Source organism: Salvelinus namaycush, chromosome 36 (assembly GCF_016432855.1).
Source record: "Salvelinus namaycush isolate Seneca chromosome 36, SaNama_1.0, whole genome shotgun sequence".
NCBI lineage: Eukaryota > Metazoa > Chordata > Actinopteri > Salmoniformes > Salmonidae > Salvelinus > Salvelinus namaycush.
The window spans coordinates 19,237,046-19,248,853 of NC_052342.1; the positions used below are offsets into that span (position 1 = coordinate 19,237,046).

Consider the following 11,808-nt stretch of genomic DNA (forward strand, 5'->3'; position numbering starts at 1 on the left):
TTTTTGCAAAAGAAAAGAATAAACGGAAATACCACATTTACATAACTATTCAGACTCTTTACTCAGTACTTTGTTTAAGCACCTTTGGCAGCGATTACAGCCTTGAGTCTTCTTGGGTATGACGCTACAAGCTTGGCACATATGTATTTGGGGAGTTTCTTCCATTCTTCTCTGCAGATCCTCTCAAACTCTGTCAGGTTGGATGGGGAGCGTCGCTGCACAGCTATTTTCAGGTCTCTCCAGAGATGTTAGATCGGGTTCAAATCCGGGCTCTGGCTGGGCCACTCAAAGACATTCAGAGACTTGTCCCGAAGCCACTCCTGTGTTGTCTTCGCTGTGGATGGTGAATCTTCGCCCCAGTCTGAGGTCCTGAGAACTCTAGAGAAGGTATTCATCAAGGATCTCTCTGTACTTTGCTCCATTCATCTTTCCCTCGATCCTGACTAGTCTCCCAGTTCCTGCGGCTGAAAAACATCCCCAAAGCATGATGCTACCACCACCATGCTTCACCATAGAGATGATATTGGCCAGGTGATGAGATGTGCCTGGTTTCTTCCAGACGTGACGCTTGGCATTCAGGCTAAAGAGTTCAATCTTGGTTTCATCAGACCAGAGAATCTTGTTTCTCATGGTCTAAGCATCCTTTAGCTGCCATTCGGCAAACTTTTACTGAGGTGTGGCTTCCGTCTGGCCACTCTACCATAAAGGCCTGATTGGTGGAGTGCTGCAGAGATGGCTGTCCTTCTGGAAGGATCTCCCATTTCCACAGAGGAACTCTGGAGCTATGTCAGAGTGACAATTGGGTTCTTGGTCACCTCCCTGACCAAGGCCCTTCTCCCCCGATTGCTAAGTTTGGCTGGGTGGCCAGCTCTAGGAAGAGTCTTGGTGGTTCCAATCTTCTTCCATTTAATAATGATGGAGGCAACTGTGTTTTTGGGGACTTTCAATGCTACAGACAGGTCTTTGTACCCAGATCTGTGCCAGAACACAATCCTGTCTCGGGAGCTCTATAGATCAATTCCATCGACCTCATGGCATGGTTTTTGCTCTGACATGCACTGTCAACTGTGGGACCTTATATAGACAGGTGTGTGCCTTTCCAAATCATGTCCAATCAATTGAACTTCCCACAGGTCGACTCCAATCAAGTTTTAGAAACATCTCAAGGATGATCTTTGGAAACAGGATGCACCTGAGCTCAATTTTGAGTCTTATAGCAAAGGGTCTGAATACGTTTGTAAATAAGGTATTTCTTTTTTTATTTTATTATACATTTCCAAAAATTACAAAAGAAAACGTTTTTATGGGGTATTGTGTGTAGATTGATGAGGATTTTTTTTATTGAATCCATTTTAGAATAAGGCTGTAACGTATCAAAATGTGGAAAAAGTGAAGCCGGTGTTTGGAGGATACAGTATCTTGGCACGGTTCGCCGACCCCCGACTTCGTCTCGGGCCTAACAACACCCGTGACAACATATCCTCCAAACACCGGCTTCTCTGGCATTTTCACTTAAATAACCGTAGAGATTGACAATGAACGGAAGATAGTCTATAGTCTTAGAATCATACTATTCTAAAGTAACCCTGGAAGCAGGCCGAAATGAAATGCATTGATGTAATTTATAGTTTGATGTCAGGGTTAAGCAATGATATTAAAGCAGCTTCTAAGGAGTAGCGTCTACTGTACAGGTTGTATAGATGGAGATAGAAGTGAGGGATGCGGAGGAGAGAAGGAGGAGGTTGAAGAAGAAATGAGCTAATGGATTGGCTTGAAGAGAGAGAGGGGGAGGGAGGGAGGGAGGTGAGGCTATCGAAGCCATCTGGACACAGGAAGAGGGGAGGCATTGAGGAGGAGAGGGAAGAAGAGGAGGAGAGAGGGAGGAGAGGAGGGGGGAGGAGAGGAATGCATCATCACTACTGAGCAACCATCTGTGGGATACACACTCCCGTCACATACACACATGCTCACACACACACACACACACACACACACACACACACACACACACACACACACACACACACACACACACACACACACACACACACACACACACACACACAGTATAGTGCCGCACACACTTGAACGCACACACAATTGTGCGTGTATTCAAGCATGTAGGCAATTCCATATATTCATGTACATATGAAATTGCACCAAACTGCATCCAATGGTCTATATTAGTAATGTCCTTGGAACTTAATGGATTGTAAAGATAATATCTGGGTGACTTTATCTGACTCCACCATAGAAGTACATTGTCAAAAAGCATATGTTTAAAAACGTACAAATGTACATTCTTAGAGAAGGCTACTTGCACCTTGGGGAAAAGTCTCTTTATTCACAAAGTGAGATTATTACAGAAAGATGTTCATCAAACAGAGCAGTAAAGTGACAGAAATATGCTATTATGATAATAACAATAATGTCTTCAAAAACATTTCTCCCATATTACCAATTTTGATCAAATTAAGGATAAAACATTGGGAATTAAAACTTTACAACAGTTGAAATCTAAATCTTAAATCTTACCTTTGCAATAATTGTATTTCTATGTTTTCATGTAGCAACGAGGAAGTTACTCCTTTTTCTGTTTCTTTTCTCTCACTTTTCCCTCCCTGTCTCGCATTCTCTCACTCTCACATGCTCTCTACCCCCCACCCTCTCGCACCTCTCTGTCTCTTTCCCTCCTTTCTTAACTCTCGTTTCCCTCTCTCTAACCCTGCCCTCTTTCTCTCATTCACATCTCTCTCTCCCTCCTTTCCCTCTTTCTAACCCTGCCCTCTTTCTCTCTCTCTCAGGGAACCCCTGTGTTCAAACAGACGTTTAATCGTATCAAGAGCATCACATACAACGTCTGCTTGCTTTTGCCCGCAACCGCCTACCTGTTCCACACTCCTCCCTCTCCTCCCTTTTCTCTCTATCCTCTCATATCCTTTCTTTCTTTCTCCTCAAAATGTAGGAAGCTAGTAAGAAAACAATCTCAAGGTGATTTTTAGTTACACCTGTTGCGCATTAAGCTATGAAATATAAGAATCAATTCTAACAAATCTGGATACAAAATCATCATTTAACTTTTATGCTTATGTCATTGCCAAGTTCTGATTGATCTTACATATGCATTATTGGTTCTGTCCATCAACGCAGGTAGTATTTTTCAGAAGTATCTCTCAAAGTCCCCTGTCAGATAACAGTCTCAGAAGTGTTGCGAAACAGAGCCAACAGATGATTGACGGCTCCTCCCAGCCAACGCCAGGGCTGCGGACGGGACCTTAGACCTCACAACTTCCTGTATAGGCCCCGCCTCCCCTTCCACAGAACAGATAACCAATGGGGCAGTGTTCTTCCCATCGTCATGGAGACAGGGGTTAAAATACGGATACAGTGTCTCAGTGAAGCAGCATCCCCTGTAACTATAAATATGAGCCTTCGCCTCCATGTTGTAAAAGGAGACCAATCCCTCCTCGAAATCCACAAACACTCCAACCTTCCGCGGCTTCTTTCTCAGGTGAAGGGGGACAGATGGCCCGGCGCACGCGCTAAGATGGCTGCCTTTCCTCCGGCACACAGCCCAGTAGCCTTGGTCCGGCCTCACTGTGACACTCCCCTTCCTGTTGACAGACTCTTTCGCCACGCCCACATCCCAGTCTGTCTTGTCGCCCACCTGAAGGGCAGGGGTAGACAGACAGCAGTTCAATTTAAAATGTTTCCTCTCCCTGCACTGTAATGTTGAGAGGGAGAGTCATGCCTATTCTCATATAATGTTCATAGGATTTTTGGTTGCGCCAAAGCTCACGTTGGTTAGTTTAGATTAGTTTGCTTTTTAAATCATCACCTACCTGGACAACCCAGTAGCGCCTCCCGGTGGCAAAGCCTTGCTGTCCCAGCACACAGACGCAGGAGTCAAACCTCCGAGGGTCAGCAGGAAGGGAGTGGTTCTGCTGGTATCCCAGACTCACCTGCTTCCCATCGGAGGACAGGACGAGCCACGAGGCGGCTGTGACTGGATCCAGAGTGACGTCCACTGTGGAAGGTCAAAGTCATTGTACGTAAGTTATGTAAGTTATATGTAAGATATGTATGTTTTGAAATATGATTTTTCAATGGTATGTACTTGAGTCATAATCTCATTTACACAATAATGTATCAATTGATTAATTGATTGATTGGTTAATTTATTGACTGATTAAATTATTCATTCATTCATATACACACACAAGCATAGACTCACCTGCATATTGCTGGGTTCTCCTCAGCTCTGGAATAAGAATTAATAAGTGTTAACAATAAAAATGCAATAAAAACCTTGTTGCTCTAGTTAAAACATGAGTGAATATAGCATATAAGGACAGCGGTAAAAATACTAACCCGCTTCACATAATATCTTTTCGAAGTCTCTGCAGGTGTCCACAAGCTGAGACATAGCAGCCCTCACAGTGTCCACACATAGATCAGAGTATACACTGATCTCAGACCAGTCCTTGGTGGGTGGAGGAGTGGAGAGAGAGGGAAAACTCTACAAAAGAGTATAACATTCAATTAAAATGAATTAAATTAGATTCAAATGTATTTATCCCCTCGGAGTGGAAATGAAGAAAGGCAGGGTCATTGTACAACATCACATGTTATATCAATGTGTCCGTATTAAGATAAATGACACTGACCTGTAGGAAGTGGAGATGGTCCTCTGTGTGTGAGAGCTGCTCCAGCTCAGTGCTTCTTCTCTGTAGTTCAATGATTTCCCGCTCCAGCTCATTGATGAGCCCTTCAGCACGCCTCTCTGCTGCTTTCTGCTTCTCCTCAATCACCTTCATGAGCTCAGCCTGGCTTCTCTCGATGGAGCACACCAGTTTGCTAAAGACTAGTACACTGCCCTCAATCTCTTTTTCAGCACTTATCTACAAGACCAAACAAAGGAAAGAATAATTGAATATTAAAGGCAATGGTTGTGAATGAATTGTCTTGCGAATGCACTGTATATTCATAAAAAAACAAATATATTGATTAAATAAAACTGCAGAGGACCCAGAGTTGACCCCTGGAGTACCCCACATAGATGAAAACAATAACAGTCAGGATGCTTATCATAAGAACTCACTCTTCTGAAAAAGTGTCCGATCCTTAAGAGGTTTAAAGGTGCTACATGTAGAATGTTTCACCCATGTGGAAGCTAGGTGAATTGCAACAACTATTCAGCTTTCCCCGCAACAAAGTGGAGAGGTTAGTGCTATCCGACGTCCCAAGGATTCCAGATAGCATGGACCATGGTGGAGACTACTTTAATTTCAAACAAGCATAAAAACAATATTTTTGGTTATTGAAAATAGATTTCACAGTGATTTAGATAATATAATGATTGCCTACACTATTCAGTCCTTGTGTTCTCACCTAAACTGAAATTGAGTGAAGAGTGCCAAATTCTAGCAACCAGGAAATGAAAGAGTGATTTCTACATTGGCCGCTTGCCCCAGTCTTCCATTGTTCGTTGTACTTGTGGCGGAGATGACTACGCCTTTTAGTGACGCCGATGTAAGAGAAGGAGGGTGAAGTTTTCCCATCTTGAGAACAGAAATCAGTCTGGCTTTTGTTGTCAAATAGAGAGTGTATATATTAGAATTTTGTGTTGGCCCAAAACCATTCTTGGTTGAAAAAATATTGTGAAACACTGTCATTCCACTATTACTGCTGTTGTATTATTGACATTTTCTTAAATTACAATGCAAATATTCTACATGTAGCTCCTTTAAAAACCAGTTTGAAATATTACAAATTCAAAGGACCCAGAGTTGAGCCTTGGGGTACCCCACAACAGTCAGGATGCTTATCCTAAGAACTCACTCTGCTGAGCTCCACTGAGTGTTTGATCTCATCCATCTTCCTCAGTCTGTCCTGAACCATCTTCAACAGATCTCCTTCAGTCTTCTTCATCTGAGTCTGTGAAGAAAAAACTTTAGGACTGGTCTGCTAAACTTTGATACAAGATACAATTTGGTAACACTATATTTAAAGCCTGCAGGCATTATGTTTTATTATGAACTAGGTGGTTCAAACCCTGAATGCTGATTGGCTGACCAAGGGTATGACGAAATATGTATTTTTGCTGCTCTATTTACATCGTTAAGCAATTTATAATAGCAATAAGGCACCTCAGGGGGTTGTGGTATATGGCCAATATACCACGGCTAAGGGCTGTATCCAGGCACTCCGAGTTGCGTTGTGCCAAAGAATGGCCTTAGCCGTGGTATTTTGGCCATACCCCCTCAGGCGTTTTTGATCAAATATAATATGTAAGGCTTATTATACAGTACCAGTCAAAAGTTTGGACACACCTACTAATTCAAGGGTTTTTCTTTATTTATACTATGTTCTACATTGTAGAATAATAGCAAAGACATCAGAACTATGAAATAACATATATGGAACTATGTAGTAAACAAAAAAGTGTTAAACAAATCAAAATCTAATTTATATTTGAGATTCTTCAAAGTAGCCACCCTTTGCTTTGATGACAGCTTTGCACACTCTTGGCATTCTCTCAACCAGCATCATGAGGTAGTCACCTGGAATGCATTTCAATTAACAGGTGTGCCTTATTAAAAGTACATTTGTGGAATTTCTTTCCTTCTTAATGAGTTTGAGCCAATCATTTGTGTCGTGACAAGGTAGGGGTGTTATACAGAAGATAGCCCTATTTGGAAAAAGACCAAGTCTATAGTATGGCAATAAAAGCTCAAACAAGCAAAGAGAAATGACAGTCCATCATGACTTTAAGACATAAAGGTCAATCAATCCGGAACATTTCAGGAACTTTGAAAGTTTCTTCAAGTACAGTCGCAAAAACCACCAAGTGCTATGATGAAACTGGCTCTCATGAGGACCACCACAGGAAAGGAAGACCCAGAGTTACCTCTGGCTCAGAGGATAATCACCAAGCTAAGGACCCTGGGACTTAACACCTCCCTCTGCAACTGGATCGTGGACTTCCTGACGGGCCGCCCCCAGGTGGTAAGGGTAGGAAACAACACATCCGCCACACTGATCCTCAACACAAGGGCCCCTCAGGGGTGCGTGCTCAGTCCCCTCTTGTACTCCCTGTTCACTCATGACTGCACGGCTAGGCATGACTCCAACACCATCATTAGGTTTGCAGATGACACAACAATGGTAGGCCTGATCACTGACAACGATGAGACAGCCTATAGGGAGGAGGTCAGAGACCTGGCCGTGTGGTGCCAGGACAACAACCTCTCCCTCAACGTGATCAAGACAAAGGAGATGATTGAGGACTACAGGAAAAGGAGGCCCGAGCACGCCCCCATTCTCATCGACGGGGCTGTAGTGGAGCAGGTTGAGAACTTCAAGTTCCTTGGTGTCCACATCACCAACAAACTAACATGGTCCCAAGACAGTCGTGAAGAGGGCACGACAAAACCTATTCCCCTTCAGGAGACAGAAAATATTTGGCATGGGTCCTCAGATCCTCAAAAGGTTTTACAGCTGCACCATCGCGAGCATCCTGACAAGTTGCATCACTGTATGGCAACTGCTCAGCCTCCGACCACAAGGCACTACAGAGGGTAATGCGCACGGCCCAGTACATCACTGGGGCAAAGATTCCTGCCATCCAGGACCTCTATACCAGGCGGTGTCAGAGGAAGGCCTTGAAAATTGTCAAAGACTCCAGCCACCTTAGTCATAGACTATTCTCTCTGCTACCACACGGCAAGCGGTACCGGAGCACCAAGTCTAGGTCCAAGAGGATTCTAAACAACTTCTACCCCCAAGCCATAAGACTCCTGAAGATCTAATCAAATGGCTACCAAAACTATTTGCATTGCCCCCCCCCCCCCCCCCCACTCTTTTATGCCGCTGCTACTCTGTTATTTTCTATGCATAGTCACTTTAACAACTCTACCTACATGTACATATTACCTCAATCACCTCGACTAACCGGTGCCCCCATACATTTACTCTGTACCGGTACACCCTGTATATAGTCTATTGTTATTTTACTGCTGCTCTTTAATTACTTGTTCCTTTTATTTATTATTCTTATCCATATTTTTAAAATTGCATTGTTTGTTAGGGGCTTGTAAGTAAGCATTTCACTTGTTGTATCCGGCACATGTGACTAATACAATTTGATTTGATTCGATAAGTTCAGTGTTACCAGCCTCATAAATTGCAGCCTAAACAAATGCTTCACAGAGTTCACACATCTCAGCATCAACTGTTCAGAGGACACTGTGAATTAGGCCTTCATGTTCGAATTGCTGCAAAGTGTTAGATTCTGGGTTAAACTTGGAACATTGTTATACTCAGAAGTATAGTGTCTAAGGAAGTGAAAGAGACTGGTTTTACATCAGAAGTTAATGGTTATCTGTAGAAACCAGATGGCTTTGGAATGTGTTGGGTGGACGGGAGGAAGTCACAGGATTGCTATAGGGGATACGGGTGGAGATCTTTGGATTAGGCCTCAAGGGGGTTGAGGTCAGGTCAGATTCCCTTAAGGGAGAAACAATGGTTTATTATCCTATCACTTCGTCTTCCTGTCGGACCATAACAGATGCTAGGATTGGAGAGAAGGAGGAGTGTCTAAATTGGAGTATATATATACTTGTGGTGGTGGAAACATGTGTTGTCTGAATGCAGCTGTATTGACCCTCTGGGCAGAATAAACTTGGTTAAGCTTTCATAAATGTCCGTTGAGGTTTTACTCTGAGAATTAGAACCTGACAAAAGAAACCAGTACTAAAGTACACCAATAGGAAGAAGAGACTTGCTTGGGCCAAGAAACACGAGCAATGGACATTAGACCGGTGGAAATCTGTCCTTTGGTCTGATGAGTCCAAATTCGAGATTTTTAGTTCCAACCACCATGTGATTGTGAGACGCAGAGTAGGTGAATGGAGGATCTTCGCGTGCGTGGTTTCCACCGTGAAGCATAGAGGAGGAGGTGTGATGGAGTGGGGGTGCTTTGCCGGTGACACTGTCAGTGATTTATTTAGAATTCAAGGCACACTTAACCAGTATGGCTACCACAGCATTCTGCAGTGATACGCCATCCCATCTGGTTTGCGTTTAGTGGGACTATCATTTGTTTTTCAACAGGACAATGAACCAACACACCTCCAGGCTGTGTAAGGGCTAATTTACCAAGAAGGAAAGTGATGGAGTGCTGCATCAGATGACCTGGCCTCCACAATCAGCTGACCTCAACCCAATTGAGATGGTTTGGGATGAGTTGGACCGCAGAGTGAAGGAAAACCTGCCAACAAGTGCTCAGCATATGTGGGAACTTCTTCAAGACTGTTGGAAAAGCATTCCAGGTGAAGCTGGTTGAGAGAATGCCAAGAGTGTGCAAAGCTGTCATCAAGGTAAAGGGTGGCCACTTTGAAGAATCTCAAATATAAAATAGATTTTGATTTGTTTAACACTTTTTTGGTTACCATGATTCCATATGTGTTATTTCATAGTTTTGATGTCTTTACTATTATTCTACAATGTAGAAAATAGTAAAAATAAAGAAAAACCCTTGAATGAGTAGGTGTGTCCAAACTTATGACGGGTACTTTGTGTTATGCTTCCCTATGTAGGACATGTTCAACTTACTCTCATCTTCTTGCTCTCTCTCTCCATAGGGATAGTGCTGTGGCCCTTGTGGTCAGTCTCATTGCATCTCACACACACCGGTATCTGGTCGATCCTGCAGAACAGCTCAAGGGGCCTCTCGTGCTTCCGGCACAGGCCTCTCGTGGCGAAGGTTGCTGGGTCCGTCAACCTGTGCCTCTGGAGGGCCGGCTCTCTCTGGTGAGGCCCCAGGTGGTTCTCGCAGTACGACCCCTGACACACCAGACAGGACTTAACAGCTCTCTGCTTCGTCCCAGGACAGACATCGCAGGAAACTGCATCGGGCTCAGGACCGAGCCCTGGTGAACACTGTGACGCTAATACTCCTATGTCTTGATAATCGCCTTCCTCTGTCTGCTGGGCTTTGACCTTTATAATATATATCATATAAATAATAATATAAATATAATAATATAATAGTGTAATATATACACCTCATATATGCCATACATCACCTTTAGGGACCTCTGGAAGTGCTCAGTGATGTCCTTAAACGCGCGATTGATGCGTAGCTCTGGCCGACGGCGGAAGCTCTCCTTGCAGAGGGGACACTCGAAGCGCTCACGGGTGTCCCAGTAGCCTTTGATGCAGGTCAGGCAGAAGTTGTGACCACACGGGATGGACACGGGGTTGGTGAAGATGTCCAGGCAGATACAGCACCAGAACTGCTCCTCGGACATGAGGGAAGCCATGCCTTCAACAAGACAGAATCGACTGTCTTTAACGGAGCACTTCACCACTTTTCATCATACATATTTTCACTAATGTAGACACCAGAGGAGGCTGGTGAGGGGAGAAGGGCTCATAATAATTAATGGAATGGAGCTAATGGAAGGGTATCAAATACATAGAAACCAGGTGATGTGTTTGAGACCATTCCATTGATGCCTTTGCAGCCATTAGTATGAGCCTATCCTCCCCATTTAAAGTGCCACCACTGGTAGACACTGGTATGGTGCTGGAGAATCAATGTTTAAAAGTAGTGCAGTGTCCCTTTAAGTACAGGAATCCTAAAGGCTTGGAATTTAATTTAGTGTGTTTGATTATCCCAAGGACGGAGAGAAAGAAGTCAAGGGAGAGTAGTGTGAAACAAAGCAGATGCTTTTATACAAAGGGAAACCATGCCTTTGGAGGAAGTTACAGGAATCAGGAACCAAGTAAACAAAAATGTCTCTGTTACATCACCTTTTATGTATCTTTTTGCATATGTACAATTATGTTAAATGAACCTGGACCTGAACCAGTTTCTTTATTTGCATAACATGTGTTCTTCTGGGACTACTAAACAACAACCAAATGAACCTGACAGGAACATTTACTGAAAAGCTGCAGCTGACATTTGTGTCATCATAGTCTCATGTTGCCTCCAAAATCACGTCGTTGTCACACCTGTTTAGGGAAGCCTGGTTCTCCACAAGGTTAGTGTCAAACCATAAACTGGTTTGGTAGCACACGAACTCTAACCTCAGAAAAACAAAACAAACCAGTTGCTCATTGTCACATGACAGGAATGTACTTGTCCCTAGATTTCTCCTACAGTGACTCAACAGTGTTTGGATCACGCCCTGTGAAATTGCTCAACAGTTCTTCTATTCTTGTTCTTCAATTATTATTTTTATTTTTTTACATGTTACCAACAATGAAATGCTGCTGAGCAGGTGCAGGAATGACAGTGCAGGAAATACAAACAGTCTAATGTATGAGTTTTGTATAATTTCAGCGAATGTAGCATGCTTCATAACAAGTCAATCTCTTTCAAGAATGCGTATATACATATTTCTATACCACATCTGTTTTAGAGGACTGGATTGCACAAAGAATATATGATTTATTGTATCATGTTCAAGGAGGTGATATAGTTGTGCATTCAGTAAAATTGCTTAAAAGTTATCAGCTTCAAGCTTCAAGACTTGGTAAAATGTAGGCTACATAATTAAAGTTATTTACATAATGGTCATTATCCTATAATATATGGAATAATAATATTCTATATTATGCAATAGTCTTCATTGATGTGACTCACCTGTGAGTAATCAGAACCAGGTAAGCAGAAAAAAAGTGTTTAGTCCGGTCCTATTCAACACAGGTTTGTTCAGTGTGTTGACATACAGGTGAGCTCTTCCTGTTATAGGTGGAGACATGGTGATATTCAACCACACCTATCCAATCAGAGAA

At 43.1% G+C, this 11,808-nt stretch overlaps 1 protein-coding gene across 1 annotated transcript; it reads right to left on the minus strand.

Moving 5' to 3' along the window:
• Positions 1-3,199: 3,199 nt before the first annotated feature.
• On the minus strand, positions 3,200-10,325 carry LOC120030296 (probable E3 ubiquitin-protein ligase TRIML1). The gene is made up of 8 exons (XM_038975633.1): positions 10,089-10,325; positions 9,616-9,981; positions 5,842-5,937; positions 4,668-4,901; positions 4,372-4,483; positions 4,235-4,261; positions 3,843-4,027; positions 3,200-3,667 (listed from the first exon to the last, which is right to left on the minus strand). Exons 1-8 carry the CDS (start codon positions 10,323-10,325, stop codon positions 3,200-3,202), a joined length of 1,725 nt encoding a protein of 574 aa, XP_038831561.1.
• Between the last annotated feature and the right edge of the window lie 1,483 nt (positions 10,326-11,808).